The sequence below is a fragment of the Periplaneta americana genome, chromosome 16 (assembly GCF_040183065.1).
Source record: "Periplaneta americana isolate PAMFEO1 chromosome 16, P.americana_PAMFEO1_priV1, whole genome shotgun sequence".
Classification (NCBI taxonomy): Eukaryota; Metazoa; Arthropoda; class Insecta; order Blattodea; family Blattidae; genus Periplaneta; species Periplaneta americana.
In genome coordinates, this window is record NC_091132.1 from 87,495,167 (window position 1) to 87,513,441 (window position 18,275).

The 18,275-nt window shown below is 34.0% G+C and overlaps 1 protein-coding gene across 6 annotated transcripts in view; it reads right to left on the minus strand.

The window, feature by feature from the left end:
• Positions 1-18,275, minus strand: part of uif (sushi, von Willebrand factor type A, EGF and pentraxin domain-containing protein uif) — a 431,448-nt gene that overhangs the window by 26,427 nt on the left and 386,746 nt on the right. For 5 of the 6 annotated variants that reach the window (XR_011329717.1, XR_011329716.1, XR_011329718.1 and 2 more), the window contains exons 48-53: positions 16,373-16,543; positions 11,504-11,741; positions 9,425-9,637; positions 7,635-7,790; positions 3,827-3,947; positions 2,292-2,357 (exon numbers count right to left, since the gene is read on the minus strand). Coding sequence is in view for 3 of the 6 variants with exons in the window: in XM_069812499.1 (XP_069668600.1) it covers positions 2,292-2,357; positions 3,827-3,947; positions 7,635-7,790; positions 9,425-9,637; positions 11,504-11,741; positions 16,373-16,543 (965 nt within the window). In the remaining 3 variants the exon portion in view is untranslated. The remainder of the gene's footprint in view (positions 1-2,291; positions 2,358-3,826; positions 3,948-7,634; positions 7,791-9,424; positions 9,638-11,503; positions 11,742-16,372; positions 16,544-18,275) is intronic. The other variant, XM_069812500.1, reaches the window with a different exon arrangement.

Below are 18,275 nucleotides of genomic sequence, written 5' to 3' on the forward strand. Positions count from 1 at the left end.
TCGAGTTTCATCGTGGACATTTGTTCGCCCATTGTTGAACATTTCGCACCATTTTCTCACATTTCTTTCAATCATTACAGTATCACCATACACTTCCTTCAATTGCCGGTAAATTTCTGCAGGTTTCAAATGTCGGGCATTCAAAAGTCGAATCACACTCCTCACCTCACAGTCGGCGGGATTATCAATCACGTCGTTCATTTTGAAGTAACACAAAATGCACAATGGCGACTTGTTGCAACCAGTACTCACAACATTATGAGAACACATGTAAAGGAAGCCAGTTGACCTTCAAAAAGGAAGGGGAGTCAGTTGTGCGGCAGGTATGCGCGAACGGTCGTTATTTCCTGGATCCCCCTCGTATCATGAATTAAATTAATTAAATAAATTACAATGATTGTAAATAAGCTTTTACCTTGTTTAATTTTCTGATTGTTAATACTTCTCTGATGACCCAACTTGTTTGAGCAAGGAATTTTTTTTAATTCAGTAAATACTTGTGAAAATCCATACGCCATAACTGTCTTGAATTAAATTTTACGAACATAATTCCTCTAATGGACCCCAGATAAAGACGGTTTCTCTCTTTGGTACATTGAGAATTAATATTAGGGGAGAAAAATTGTTACTGTAACAGACATATTCTGTAGGACCAAAAATTAATCTTTACGTAGAACCACTGAGAATTGGCAAGAAAGAAAAATAGGACAATTACTGATTTTTTACAATGTCTGACCAGACGTAGGACACACACCTAAAAAGCAGACAGAACATGTCCGGCGAAATCCGGACATCTTGTAACCCTATTTGAGAGGCAGAAGATGTTTCATAGGCTTGGGAAGACATGAGAGACGGGGAAAGAAATTAAAATGACCAAACTCTCATAGAAGATGTGAAAATCTGAAAATAATGAGTTTCGGCTGTCTATATCAGATGAAGCTGTTCACGATAATACTCTGCACAATAAAATGGCTATACCCAAGTTTCCGGTTTAAATATCAACAATAAAATTGGACCATTATTTGTATCGCAGAATCAGCGAGCTTGGACTGTTTCAAAATGCCTGAAAATTACGTAGATATTCTGATATTTCTAACATAAAATATCGTGTGGCGACAACTATATAAAGTATTTCATAAAACAAGTTTCAGAGTGTTTTCAACAAGGATAGCATCATCTAAGTGCAGTGCTATGTAAGAAGATTATTTTGATGGTGAAGTAATTAGAGATAAACGAAGACAGCTTTTGTGTGTGCATTCTGAGAATTTAGGAAACGTAAAAAAGAAGTCCTTCACTGGTCTCCTTAAGGTTTTAGAAAAATAGATTAGCACCATAGAAGACTTGAGAAGAACTCAAGAAGGGGAGGCCTTAAATAAGGGAAAGACATGGAAAGAAATAAAGACAATGGCAAGAGTAGAAAATGGAGACATTTCACGAATGATCTGTGTTCCAATGAGAAACTATAGAAAGTTATCTTTGTATAGCACACTCAAGCTAATAGAAAATCCAAATGAGAAGACGTAAAACTACACTAATATTCACATGGTCAATCTCAACAACCTAATCTAGTCTACACACATACGCACTTTCAGTAAGTTTCTTAATACTAAAGCATAGTTTTAGAATTTTACAGAAATCTCGTAGAGATCAATAATGATACAATACTAACAGTTATTATTCATTAAGTGCTAATAGACAAAGAGTTTCATGCTACACTCATAAATTCAAAAATAAAATTATTATTACCAATATAAGTTACCTTACAATTATATTTACAGTGAAACCCCGTTTATCCGAATTAAAGGAAATGGAGCTGTTTCAGATAAACTGATTTTTCGGATAATTCATGGTTACTATTTTCTGTAGTGCACTTTGTTTTATACCTTCAGCATCATAGAAGTGAATAGACGCGGAATCAGTTATCTGCAATTCAGCTATAATTGTCCCACAATATACATCCGTTGGCCACTACTGAACACAAAACATGGAAACTGAGGATGTGAAAAGCAGATTTCTCTTACTGCATTCCCTAAAGGGCACTCACCCTCATTTTTAGCCTTGCTTTGGGGTGAGAACAAGACGGTAACTGTCTCATTGGTATGCATTGACGAACTTCAGAACATAAGATGCAATTATATTTTAGACAGTATTCTTTTCAAGAAAAAATACGCTTTATTGTCCAAAAATACGGTATGTATTTTTACTTAATTGTTTCTGTTAAGTGAAGTTTGGTTAAATGGGGTTTTACTGTGCATATAACAACAACATAAGTGATAAAATAGTATGCTTACTTGACAGCTGGGAAGGAGATTTCCACACTGTAAGTGTCGCTAGCCTGGCGAGATTGTCTATCCAGCCTAGAGAGAAGGCATGAATAGCATCACATGCAGTGCCATTTTAAACAGAATCAATGCACAAACTACAAGTTATTGAAAATATGAAGGTGCATGTACGGAATGAAATCTACTTAGATGAAGTGCAAGAGTGCACTGAATACAAGCTACAGTCAATATATGTACGTTTGCTCATGCAGCTACACTGTAATTTCTAAAGCAGATTAAATTTAAATTTAAATAGACTGCACAAGATCAGTAAGACAAGAAATATACAGAAAATTAATGTTTTTGCAGTGTCAGTGTTCAAACTACAAAAAAATATGCATTCGATAGCTTATGGCAATTTCAAGCATTTCAAATGAATACTTTGAAATCTACACAATCATTAAGTATCGCATTATTAGCTTAATATTGGAAAAACAGTTAAAACATTGAGCTCAACAACAACAGATGGTGATGGTGATGATGATTATGATGACGACAAGACGACAATGATAAATCTTTTATTCATTCTTGATTCACACACTTTTAGCATTTGTATATCACTAATAATACTAATAAAAACTTGTTAAATTAACAACTTTTGAACTGCACTGCTTTAACTTATTAAAATGTAATATGGTACTTTACCTTAGTGACTATTTTCGGCGTGATTTATCGCCATTTTCAAACCTAACTTGTTAAATTAATAACTTTCATCTTATAAATCTCGCTTTTTAGATAAAGCTTTAGATATGTAAAGCTGACTTGAATAATTTCAAGGGGAAAATTGTTCCAGGATCGGGTATCGAACCCAGGACCTTTGGCTGAGCGCTCCAACGCTCTACCTATTGAACTACCCAGGAAACAGAAAACCACAAATTTAATTCATACAGTAAGTGTGCACTCAATGTTGGGCTCTGACAATCTGTCAATCCACTTGAAGTATGTGAATATAAGGGGAAAATTGAGTTGGAGTCTAGTATAGTTCCTGGGTAGCTCAGTAGGTAGAGCGTTAGGTCTCGGGTTCGATACCTGGCCCTGGAACAATTTTTCCCTTGAAATTATTCAACCTTTATCTTATCCTAGTGACATAGTGTACTATTTATCGAACTGTTAGCAACTGTCTAAGATACCATTATTTCATATGTGAAGTGATGAGTTATTTAGGGCAGTTGTTAATAGTCTAATAAACAGTAGGTACACTATGTCACTAGGATAAGATAGAAATTGTTAATTTAAGAAGTTTTAATTATCATTAGTGAAATCTTTTAATCTGGTTATTAAACTTATAGATGTCATTGTATTTACTTTAAATTGTAAAAAATCTTTACACTCTGTCTCCTTTTGAATGTAAAAATTTTTGTAATGAACAGGTTTCATCTAGATGTAGTTGAACTCTCAAGTATTTTGCATATAGTGGTAATAATAAAACAGAAGTGAATAAGAAACAAAGCTGTAACTACCAGTCTGCAAGCAGTGCAAGAAGAATAATTCTCAGAAAAACTTACTTGTCTGCAGGGAAGCTGAGATTCAAAACATAAGTTCCTTCAGGTTCATCTGTTTGTCTTGTAGATCTGGAGCGATGGTCACATTTTACATCAATATTCAGATCTTTGCATTCCCGAGTTCCTAGAAAATTTAATTTCATATTAATATCTCATATCATAATATGATATATTATAGGCTAATCATATTGTGTATTTATTGCGTTCTTATTCAGGATGATTCACGAAGGTCACAACTTTAAGATAAGACTGACCATACATTCCATTTTGGACGGGATAGTAGTTTTTTTTTCATATCTCCCAGCCATCCTGTCTTTTTTATTAAAAATCTCAATTTTGCCCCTTTTAAAAATAATGGGTGAACGATTCTTTGTGTGCCTACACTTTCATGGCTTACGGCTAGCTGGTGGAACCAGCTGCTAACCGGTTATAAATTCCCTGCCTCTAAAACACAGTTACTCTTTAACAGGTCTCAATCACATTTAGACACTGAAAACATAAAGTGCAAATTTTCTGCCTAACAGCTACGTAGGTAATGTTTTACTTCAGTCGAAGACGATGTTTACAGTAGATTTTCAAATGTACCGCCTCTGCATCAATAAACTTTGGTGCTCGTGTGTGAATTGAGTGCATGTCTTAAACCATCTCTTTGTGATCGTCCCTTACGCATTCTTCAGCATCTAAAATGCACTGGAGTAATGCTTCTCTTGTTTCCACTCTTGACTGGTAGACCAGATCTTTTATTCAGCCTCACAGACAAAATCTAAGCGACTTGCTTACATTTGGAGACCTTGGCAGCCAATTTTGTGGGCCATCACGACCAATCCATTGTCCAATGAAACACTCGTTCAGGTAAGTTCTAACTGCACGGGAAAAATGAGAAGCATCGTCATGTTTGAAGTACATATCACGTCGTGTTTCTAAAGGTATGTCTTCCAAAAGTGCGACAACTCATTCCACAGAAATAAAATTGTAGGTAGCTCTGCCCTGTAAGACTATTCTCCAAAATAAATGGGTCGGTCAATCAGATTAGCAATGACCATACCACACCATACATTCATACTAAAACAATGTAGGAAATTTTATTGCTTTCCACAGTTGCATGAAATTTAACTGCGACTACACATATGGATTTCAGCTATGTAGTTGTGGGTAAATTGAGCTTCATCAGTAGGGACGAGAATTCCATGTAACTTACTGTAAAATCCCAAAATATGTATGCACTCATGCACTATCAAACTATGAAACATGCACGATCAAGAAAAAAATAAATTAAAATATGCACCTTCATTTTTGTTCCAAATTTCTTATTTCACTTCACTTTTTTTCGCACAGTTAACAACTAACAACATTTCTAAATTGGTTTCTATGAGGTTCTTGCACTTGTCAGTCAATATGTTTTTGTAGGCAGAGAATGACCTCTCTACATCGCAAAAAGTTATGGGTGCAAACTTGAATGAACTTTTTCCTCTTATTTATTTTTTTTTTCCTTTCCCTTCTTCAATCCTGATTTCTGAAGCTAAAATAAGGGATATAAAAATCGAGAAACTGAGGTGGCAAAACCATTAAAACATGCATTTAAACTGAATATAATGTATATTATAATGCATGATTAAGCTAAAAATTGCTTAAATATGCATGTTTTTATCCCCAAAAAGGCCAAAACATGCCAATATGCGCGGAAAAAGTGCATAAATTTAAAATCGGAAAGTAATGAAATGGATAAGTACTAAGTTTGAGCTATGTCCTATGTTCCTATAAAAACATACATTTGCATGGAATTCTCGTCTCTATTCATCAGTAAACTGGATGTAATGATACAACTGTGACCACCAATTAGCCAGTTACAGGATTTCACATGTAGGGTAGGATCTCTAGATTCAAGGAGCTGAACATATTGTACGTGATGTGGATATGTTCCTCCCATGTGCAAAGTTCTCCACACTCGTTTCTGGAAACACCAAGACGCCTAGACATCCTTCCAATATTAGTCCAAGGACTATGTTGAACCATGAGAACAATGTTAATTTTGTTGCTGATTAATACTAGAAGTGAACCTATGTCATGCAAAGTTTGAAAAAACCTGATAAACACTCTTCGATCTGAAATTCTCCTGTTCAGGAAACATTGTTTATTTCAGTGATAACAACAACTGAATTTCCATTGCAAAATTCATAAGCAAGTACCATATCGACATATTCAGCATTATAAAGAATCTAAAAGGCATCTTGAGGGTAGAGCACTCAACTACTATTCACTTTGAATCATGATACATTTTGTGTATTGGTAACGTCACTGATATTAATAATTTAACATTAATTTGTCCTTATCCTTGACATCCAGTGTGTGCGAGTATAGCTCCTGTTATTTTATTTCAATATTATGCCCTCCCACATACATATGACTAGAGCCCGGATTTCCATGCACTATCAAATCTTAAAACATGCATACATTCATGCACTATTATATGACAAAACATGCATAATGAAACGGGAAAACATTAAAAATATGTATACTATCAAAATTGAGTTTTATATTATGTTACATATTTATTTTATTTTGAAACAATGTATTACAACTAATTTCTCAGATTTTCTTCACTTAAACTCATGTTTGTTTGAAGAATGTTCTTGAACACGGAAAATTATCTTTCTACGTTACAAGAAGTGACAGGTGCATACTGTACTTAAGCGAGGAAATTTGGGAAAAAGTGAGGTCGAATTGTCTTTCGCATTTCCTCATTGGGAATTGAACCTGCGACCTTCATACTTTGCAGTGTTAAACTGTAACCGCGGCACTATCACACACCCCTAAATACAAAAGTACTTACGTCTTTATTACAACAATCACAAACTACATCACTGTCCGTCTTCAGAAATTCCTTTCCCTCAATCCATTTTAACACAAGATGTCTTCTTGCAGTTCTAAAAGGAACTATAGCAATACTTCATAATTCGACATAAAATTATACTACATTGCAGTTTGCAAGCACGCTACTTTTGCCTTCCTTTCTTTCAGTATTTTGACCTCCAGTTTGTAACAAGTGAGAGTGAGGGGTTGGAAATTCCAGTATAACAAAGGGAGGATTTAGTGGAAAGTCCAAAGATTAGTTGTCAGGTAAGATATCACAAAACCATATTACGAATAGCTTTCTTTTATTTTTTTTCTCAATAGACAAACAACGTGGAAATATCAGATTCTACGCAGCAACATTCATAAAAGGCACTATTATGCAAGTTAACATGATATATGTACTAAAGCCAGAAAAAGGGGCATAATATGCAATATAAAAGTCTATTTATGTGCTATTAAATCTGAAATCTTCAAAATATGCATTATGCATGAATCTAGTCCCAAAAAAAGGCCAAAATATGCAAACATGCACGGAAAAAGTACGGTTATTTGGAACTGATAAGTCATAAAACGAATATTTGCAAAGTTTGAGAAGTGTAACAAGCTTATATAAAAACATGCATTTGCGTGGAAATCCGGGCTCTACTTATGACTTACGAGAAATGTTTGAACAAGGACACAACACAAGAAATCATCATGGTAGCGTGAGATTCAGAGTGAGGCATTCATCTTTAGCACGTAATTGGCCATAGCTTCTTAACTATTCGTAACTGAACCCAGGATCATATAAACTTTCTTACTCAATTCGCTTCAAGAACTATATTACAAAAATTATGACTTTTCGTTTTGAAATGCCCTGTATATTATATACTAGGTACTGTAGTTTCATTGGCCTCATTTTCAGTTAGACTACTGGTAATGTGTTTACAGCTTATATGTGTAATAAGCAAATACATACCTTCAACAGAATACGAACAGAAATTCCAGTCCCGGTTCAGTGAATTGACTGCATTGCGCACCTTTTGCCTTAGAACACCCTGGCCAGCGCTGTTGCAGAGTACAGAGCTAGGGAACAGCATACTGATCTTGAAGACTCTCTGTGCAGGCTTTGAGGCTGTAATTGTTACAAGCACGGTGAAAACATTTCAATTATGGAAGTAATATTAACTTTAGAAGCCAATCTTGCTTACTTAATTATGTTTTTTGTGAATTTTTAATACAGATTAATACAGTAATACTTCACAAAACCATGGTTTATCTTGGAATGTGAAGAGGCAATAAAATTAAGGAAGAAGGCTAAAAATAAATTTCTAAATGTAAACACAACAACTAATGAAGATGAATATACCATAGTAAACAGACAAACTAAAAAAATATTAAGAAAAGCCAAAAGAAATTACTTGAATGGAAAATTGGAAGAAATGGAAAGGAACAGATTAAATAATAACATCAAAGATTTCTTCAAAACAATAACATTTTATAAAAAAGGTTATACTCCCAAACTTCTAGGAATTAAAGATGCATATGATAATTTAATTAAAAAAAAAAATAAATCCCTTGTTATTTGGAAAAAATATTTTGAAAGGCTATTAAATCATCCACATATTGATAATGACAATTTTGATCATTATGATACATACGATGTCCAACCATTAATAGACGAACCGGACCTTATAGACATTGAAATTGCTGTCCAACATTTGAAATCTGGAAAAGCAGCTGGAGAAGATGGAATTACTGCTGAACAAATCAAATAGATGATTGGGAGTTTCAAAAAGTTCCTGAATTTAAATACTTAGGAAATATAATTAATGAAACAGGTTTTTTTGGGAAAGAAATTGAACATAGACTCGTTACGGCAAATAAGTGTTACTACTCCCTTCATAAATTGCTTAGTTCTAAACTCCTTTCTAGATTATCAAAATTAAGATGCTATAAAACTATAATCCTACCAACTCTCCTATATTGCTGTGAAACTTGGGTATTAAAAAAAAAATCCCTTTTTATTTTGAGAACAAAATCTTGAGGAAGATTTTTGGTCCCATTCAAGAAAATAACACATGGAGAATTTTGAACAACAGAGAACTAAGGGATATTTATAAAGATCCGGACATAATAGCCTTAATAAAAAGTCGAAGACTATGTTGGCTTGGACATGTTCTACGGCGTGATGAAGACTCTCTTCTACGAAAAACTTTCGACTATTCTCCAAGATGTACAAGACCTCTTGGTAGACCTCATCTCCGTTGGCAGGACCAAGTATATGATAATCTTTCTACAGTGGGAGGATGACAAGAAGATGCAGAAGACAGAGATGATATGTCGTGAATGAGGCTAAAAACTTCTTAGGTTTTGAATGCCCTAAATTGATTGATTGATTGATTGATTATAGACTACTGTATGTTATGTAGCTCAGCAAATAATAATAATAATAATAATAATAATAATAATAATAATAATAATAATAATAATAATAATGATGATGATGATGATAAAAAACTTACAATATTTCGTAAGTAGCTTTGTAAATTGTATTGAAATAATTATTGACTTAAGTTACTGTACACTTCTTTCAGTTTACAGATATTCTTGATTTGTATTGCATTTAGGCCTACTCATCATAACTTTTGTCTGATTAAATTTGATGTTAATAAACAACTAGGCCTAACATCGATAGTCAAAGTTGAAGATTAGAATGACGTGGAAAGAAAAGGATTAAAGACCATTACTTATTTTCTTTACACTTACATGTGCAAGCAGGGTAAACCAATGGTAGAGTTGGGTTGTTGGTTGGACGCCAGAAGCCTTCAGCTCCACATGTGTAAAACTTCGGCACTGTCTGCGAGAATCTTAATCCAGAATTACAAGAAATCTCGCACACCTTGAACTGTCCACCTGAACCCCAATCTTTACACATCTGAGTTCCACCAATTGGATCGGAAAGTTCAGGACAGAAGTCGGCTGCAAAAGAAATTGTTTTGAAATGGATAGATGATATTATTGATCCATTATTACTCAGTACCGTATAAAATTTGAAATCACTTGTAATTAAATGATAAACTTATTAGATCTACCCTTACATTTTACCTACATTTTACTTTCTTATTATACCCAAGTATACAAAAGCATTGTGGTGCTGTGAAAAATTTATTTCTAGATTTTAATGGAAATATATATAATTTCAGCATGTCCAATGTCAGAAAAATAGGTTTTTTGCATGTCATTTGCTTGCCTTCTCTCCTTAACTATTGAAGAGATTTTATTCATATTTATTTACGCATCAATTCATCCAGGGAGTATACATATCATATATAATAATTTTTGGTACCTCGCCTTAAAAAAATGAGAAAAAATGGACTCTGACATTTTTTTTTTAATTTTACAAGCAGTGCTAAATGAAAAAGTAATAACCGTAAATCCTCAAACATACTCTTATTTGATTCACAATAATAATTGAGCATGCAGCAATCACATATGCCTATAGATTAGTAGGCAAGGTTACTGAACTCTCTAGTTCTCTCGATCAGCAAATGGAGGAGGAAAGCATGTCACTTAGTGTAGCACTCTTTGTTATTACTATGTGGTGTATATCTTGTGGTAGGAATTCGAGTTGGTGGAAAACTTCCGCAGTGAAAATTTTGTGACTTGCTAAATGAAAAATTTGGGAAATTTACTCGAAATATTTTTTAGTACATGCTCCCTAAAATAGTTGCTTTTCGGACTGTTATCAGTATTTTCCTTTGAGTGTATGAATCTTGATGTTATGAAAAATATAACGTCAATAAAACTTCAAATCTTTATAAAATAATTCACTTCTTTAAAAATGATGGTCTACATGTATTCTCGTTCAAATATAATTTAACTTACAATACGAATTAAGGTACGAGTATATGATTTAATACATAAAACACGTTCTTAAACCATATAGTGTCAAAATCGAAATTTCACCTAGTGCAGAAACAGAAGATTTCTAATGTGTGTGTGTAAAAGTCTACACTGCATCAGTACGAGTATAACATTGCTATTTAAAAAAATAAATATACAATTAAGTTTCAAAATCTTATCTTCGTCACAAGCATGCAATGTATTTTTTTTAATATAGCCTACACATAATAGTAATAATTTATAGTGTAAGGCAGTAAAATAGGATTTTATTCATGAATGGAAAGTTTGGTGGCTGTGGTACCTACTTTCTACGAGAGAATAAAATTGATTTAGTCTCACATTGCATAAAATATTTTATGCATTACTCATATCTAAACCAGTGTATATGAGAAAATATTAATTTTAATTATAAATTGTAGGTCTATTCTTGGCAATGTGTTGGTTGCGAATGAATGAATTTTATTGTTGATAATGTGTTGCCTATCAAGGAGAGAGTGATTTAAAAGTTTTAATAATGAATTAAAACTTTTATACATCTTGATTACACAACTTTTAACACTGTATCACTTCGGAATATGTATGATAAGAACTTTGTGTTAAATTTTAACGTACCTTGTTAACATGTTTCGACCTATTTTCGGTCATCAGTTCCGAAGATGACCGAAAATAGGTCGAAACATGTTAACAAGGTACGTTAAAATTTAACACAAGAAAGTTCTTATCATACATATTCCGAAGTAAAACTTTTAATTTGCTGTTAAAAAATAAACTCACTGTTAGGTTGCCAAAGACTATAAAATAAAGAGCAGTTTAGATATTACTAATGTATGAAATATTATTTATAGTATCAAATATTTAAACTCCTTTCCTTAGTATTACCAGTATGTGACATACTGTTATGTTAACACAAGCCTTTCATATGTATTACTGCTTCCAACTCACCAAGCAAATAGACTTTGAATGAACAAGTTGCTGAGTTTCCAGCCCGATCATATGCCACATAAGCCACTGTGTATGTTCCCCACATGAGAGTTTGACCAGGGTAATGGTTATCTTTCTTTTCTATGCGGACGATGCCAACATTGTCATTAAATACTGGTTCATCCCATTTTATTATCGAGGAACCATTTTTGGCAATAACCCACAGATCACCAGGGCAATATTCGACAACTGGCGCCACCTGTAAGAATAATATAACATATATTAATTTCCTATTAAGTCACTGCACCACATACAATTACATGTATGGAAGAAATCAGTATTTAAACAATGCTAAATGTATTTTTAATATTCTATTATTTGACTAGACTTTGGACAATAAAGAACAAGACTTCGAAACTAGTCAGCTAAGGTAAATCTTAACCTTAACACAGTAAAGAAGTTAGAAATTTAATCAGTGTTTTATTATTTGCTGACTACGCACAGTGGGTTAAATGGGGGTTTTATGGAGCAAAAATACTATTTTTTTATCATCGATACCAAAAGACTTGATTAACATAATATGTTATAAAACCAGGCTACCATAGAAGTCTACGGATACCGATCGATCTCTCTTTCTGTGTTTATTTTGTCCAAACAAAGTGAGGAAATATTTTATTGTGAATCACGCGTGGCCTAATTTCTTCTAAACAACAGTGGTTCTTCGCTGTGTTCCTACATTTGTTATTTTTAAAATTAGATATAAGATAATCAAGTTATATTATTTATATATAAGAGTCTTTACAGTAGCTTTTAAAAATATTTGTTTTTGAGCGACTCCAAATTTTAACTTGAATTATAAAAAAATATATGCAATTGTACACAGTAATATTAAGCTATTTTGATTAGTATAATGATTAATGTAATTGGTGGTGTAGGTTTCATTCACGTCTGTTCACGGCTTTGGGAGATATTTAATTTTTTAGGCAGTGTATCTAGGGCTATGCTCTTGAAGCTGTTAAACTGTTGAAAAATTCAGGCAGAGTAAAGTCCTCAGAATGACAGATACAATGAAAGCTCTATACTTAATACTAGAAAAAATTCCCTAACCTCTCCCAGGCCTTTCAATTGTCAAGATTAAGGATGAATCTTACCTTTTGAATTTTTTACTACATTTGAAAAGGTGGTGTAAAAATTAACAGCACAGTAACGAACTAATTAAAAATGATTTACAATGGCTTCAACAATGCATTACACTTCAAATTCAATCAACTGATGTCCCACCATTTCGTCTCAGTACAAGTAAAGGTCGACTCTGCAAATCCCTTCACGGATCTTCAAAGAGGAACAGATAGAGAAAGAGCAGGAAAATTCTTGGAGGAACATATTACGGATGAACCAAGTTATGTCACTTGAAAAGCTTTAAGATAGAAAAGAAGAAGAGATGCTTCTGAAATATTTAAAAATATAACAAGACACCAACTGAAACCCGCAACAAAAATAAAGCAAGCTTATGTGTCATCCAAAATTTCCAAACTAGCTTTAGTTATTGAAAACAAATTAACCAAGCATCAATATCTGTCAATTAGAAAGGAATACAAAATACCAACTATATATATCGACTAGTATGGCCCGTAAATGTACACAATTTGCTAATACATGCTGCAGATGTGATAAAATTCTTCCTTGTTGCAACAGGTAAACTATCAGAAGAGGCGTAGCAATCTATATAGGAATAAAGACTATAGTGAGTTCAGAAAATCATATTCTAGGAAAAATCCACGAATTGGTACGAATAAAGATTTAATTCACAACTCCTTTGTGTCACCTGATTCTTTTATCGCAAGCTTAAGAGCAGTGCCTAAAAAGAAAATGAACAAGCTCTATTCTGAAGCTCAAGCTCTCTTTACAATTTGTAGAACTTGAGGTAGAAAGAAAAGATAGTATTGAGGAGACGGAGACGAAGAGTAAGGAAGTGTTATACAGCTAAATAGGCTGCAAAGTTTGTTTTATATACAGTAAGTTCCGTATTAATTTATTTCACATTTTTGCGATATCTATTTTTATACTTTATGCAGTAGAGTAGCTATTTTTAGACTACTTAAAATGCTATATCATCTGCTCCCAATACATATGCAAGCACTAGACACTAAAACATGAGGAAATGCCCTTGTAATGTGAAAATAAAGTAGAGTTACCTTCTCAAGGAAGGAAGTTCTGGTAACTGAAATCGGTCTATTAATATGAATGTTTATTATTGTTATTTTCAAATATTTAATTAGTTTGATTTCTATTTAATCTTAGGAGGTGTTTTTCTTAAAAATCTGAAGTAAAATTTTGTACAATACAAAGGATACACAATAATCAGTGGGAAGAGATGCAACTCTTAACACAGACATCGAAAATCGAACCCAGAATCTCTTTATTATACCAATACCTCAGAGAGATGTGATGTTGACTATGACTAAGTTGTTTTATCCTTTACATAAATAACTTATTCTAACTAACTGCCATTTCAGGAAACTTTTTTCTTATTTTTGGCACCTCTGTTAGCCCACTGTATGACATGGTAATATTACAAAACGAAGAAAACAGATTATGAAAATCAATTCACATGATGATGATGATGATGATGATGATGATGATGATTATGATGATGATAATAGTGGTAGTAGTAGTAGTAGTAGTAGTAGTAGTAGTAGTAGTAGTGGTAGTAGTAGTAGTAATAATAAGAACAACAAACTTTCAAGAGTTAGGACAAAAAGCCCGTTCTGGCTCGAAAATGTAATTTCAACTTACAGATGACAGATCTGCCTTTCAATAAATCTTTCTTGACGTTATGGCCTTTGAATTTTTATGTAATTTATAAAAAAAAACCCTTTCATTATCCATACCCTGAATATGATTATGCTACATTTTTATCATCTCCTGCTTTTTCTCTGTGTGTAATGATATTTAGTACAGTACTTTGCAGATTTTAGAAACAATTGGAGGAACATTTGAAATCGACTTTCTGAAAGGAGACACGGTAAGAGGATGGTGATGGTGATGGTAATGGTAATGGTAATGGTAATGGTGGGTGGTGGTGGTGGTGGTGGTGGTGGTGGTGGTGGTGGTGGTGGTGGTGGTGGTGGTGGTGGTGATGATGATGATGATGATGATGATGATGATGATGATTATAACTACTTTGCAGATTTGTTCATTTTTCTTTCCTATATTAAATAACATTTGTAAGAGTATCACATTGACATCTTGTAATAGAAGACTAGAGCAATGTAATTCTGCAGCAATATCCAGCAAAGGAAAAAGTAATTTCCAATATTAATATTTAGGAACAGATAAAAGTAGAAAAGAAATTATTATATGCCATTATAAGACTCATTTCGTACTTATCTGGGCTCTTAGGAAGCAAAATGAACGAAAAGTTCAAATTAGTGAAATTTTTTAGAAATAAACACAGTTGCACTACATCATGAAAGATCAGTAATTACATATCTCCTGTTAATGAATAAATGAAATACCTTAGGCCTACTTAAGATAAGTGGAAAGAACATACTATTAGAATGTACGAGAAGAGACTGACAAAACAATTCCATAGGGTTTTGAGAAAAAAGATATAAGAAAACCAATACAGTGGAATACCAAAACATGCCATTAACCTATTTCATGATCGGGTGATGATGATGATGATGATGATGATGATGATGACGACGACGGCGATGAAGGTGGTAGCTGTGAAGAAGAAGAAGAAGAAGAAGAAGAAGAAGAATAAGAAGAAACACAATGGCTTAAGATACTAATTTTAATAGTACAGTCAACTCTGGAATAGTGGAATCGGTTATAGTGAACATTCGGCTGTAGTGAACCTAAATCATTGGTCCCAACCCTCATACATTAAAAAGTATATCTGTTTATAGTGAACCCTCGCTTCAGTTATAGTGAACCTTGTATCCTGACAAATTCTTTTTTGAAGTTAGACCTTCCTGTATAAAATTGAAAGAATGTGTTGAGAACAACATTCTAAGTTTCTTATTCCTTTAGGCAAAGGACAAAGGTAGGATTAGTGATTCCTAGACAATGAGCTGTACTGTAAATCCAGGCAACGCGTGACGACCTTGCCTCTCTCCACCATCCAAGAGTTGACATTCTGTTCTCAAGCACACTATTCTACTGTTATTTCTAATCCTCCACCATCAAAGGGTTGCCTTTTGTTCTCAGAAACATTTCCATTATGACAGATAGCAACAAAACAACGGAAAATAAAAGTGCCTTCTTTTATTAAATGGTAACAGACATTATGTCCAGAGCATAAATAAAGGTAAGATTACGATGACTTTCAAACTCCATCAACCCCCTCCCAGTTTCCATTAAGTGACCCGGGAAATTCCAAGGCTGAGTATGCAGTCACACCATAACAGCGTTTGTCATTTCTACCTGATCAGTCTGTTTCTAGTGTTCCAACAGTGAATGTAGCCTACTGTATAAAAATGTCGAAGCGTAAAATGTTTTCTTTGGAAGATAAGATGAATATTATAAGTGACATTGAACGTGGTTTTCACAAGCAGATGTGGGTCGACAGCATAGTTGAAATAAATCAATTGTGAATAACAGTATACAGTATAATCCATTTCACAAAAATGAATTATTTTATTTTCTTGTTCATAATTTCATTCATTTCTGTCACTTAAGGTTAGGGAAGAGACACTTCGGATTTTGTGAACCTTGGATATAGTGAACAAAATATGTAAGTCCACAGATGTTCACTATATCCGGAGTGGACTGTATTTACAAAGTGCACTAGAAAATTTAAATTTCTTCCATATTGAACAATTTAACCATTATTAAAAACTTGCTTTTCCCTAATTCAAGTCTCGTAAATGTTATTTTCCTTACCTTGTCTACTTGCAACTGTTCACACCGAGCTCCACCATAACCTGCTGGGCACACTCTCTGACCACAATGTGATGGCACGACTCGTTCCACACCACCTACTGTGTCTTCATATCCTGCCCAGGTCAATGCTAATGCACGGTACAATACAGGCTCTGTACGGCAGTCTCTGACCTGTAATAAACACAAATTATGTAAAACAATACGCAATTGTGCAAAATATGCAACCTTTCTTCTTTCTTTCCCACCTATTGTTGAGCTGTTTATCTGAAGAGTACTCTTAACTTCGATTTGGAAAAGTAATGTGGTGTATTACAATATTGTGACTTTTATTCTCTTTAACCACCTCATATCAGACAACAGTGTGAATTTATTTTTAATAATTCACCCGACAACAATAGGTATTCGACTCAACACAGCAACACAAAAGTCGTTATTACACTCCACACGACGACAATGACAATGCACGACGAATATTATTGAGAAGAACAACAATGTACTCCTAATTTCAATTAATGTTCACAATGCATTATGTGCAGAACAAAACTGTCAGCTTTCAGTTAACTGTTCGCTTGCCTTGGCTAATTCTTCTAGCTCACTGTTCAAGTTCACTGCACGTCGAACTCAGGTCTTCCGAGCTGCGTCACACTCGCCTGGTGGACATGGTCACAGTTACGGACTCACTCACTCAAGTTCACTGCACATCGGACCCACGTTCCCCAGATGCGGTCGAATTAGAGTCTTCCAGCTACAGTCCACTGCATGTCGAACTCAGGTCTTCCCAGTTGTGGTCCACCACACGTCGAACTCAGGTCCCCGTCGCTCGCTGTTGTCCAAGACAAGACTTGAAGACTTCAGACTGACTTCTGAAGACTGACTGTTGGCCACTCACGTTTTTATTCATTAAACCACATGTTCGCGAATCAAAGATTCGCGTGGCTTTCAGAATCTTCGAGAGAGATCTGCTTCCAGATGCTTCCTTACTTCCGCCCAATCACCATAGCTTTTCTCCTCCCCTCGCTCTGTACCATGCTACCGAAGCTCGAGTTTCCGTTTCCCTGCACCTTCCTTCTTGCTAGATGCACGCGCACACTCCTGAGGCAACCAAAACAATCCAGACTGGTGCCACAATACTACTGTAATGAGTTAATATCATTTGACGCAATACATTCCGAAAATAGGCATGAAGGAAGACCTACTTGCAGACATAACTCATAATTATTAACTATGCCCAAGGAAGCATTACCTACAGAGTTTTTCACTTCAATATCCTCCACTTGTCACATATCACTATGGATACAGGTATCAATTTGTGTCAACAAAGTTATTTTCAATACGTGAAGTTTTTAAATCTCTGTGCAATATATCTGTGTGTGTTTTTTATCCTCCAACATGTTCCATTGCACAGCGTAATACTACATGCCTTGGTTTTCTTATAAATGCTTTTCTTAATTATGTACTATGCAGTAATAATAGTTAATGTTCTGAAAGTTTGGACAATTTTATAGTTTATTTTGATAAATAATATTGTTGTAGTCAAGAAAATAAAACATAAGCCCATTCGTTATCTTATTTGATAGTACCAACTTATACACTATTTCCGAATTACAGAAACACTAAATGCTGTATACTGTAACAATAGTTGAAGAAAAGATGAAAAGAAAAGCATATAATTATAACTGTGGTGTTTAGGTAAAGGAAGATAAGTCATAAAAATGAGTTTTGAGTTAAATGAAAATTAAAGATTGAATACTTATTGAAAATAAGTTTCTACATAAATAAAACACATCAATACTAGTATTCTTTTGTTTTTTGCACACTCACTTGTAGAATTTAACTTGTGTACTCCCCTGGGAACAAAACTCCATTAGCACAAAAAAAGACATACCCCTTTACTCAAACACCG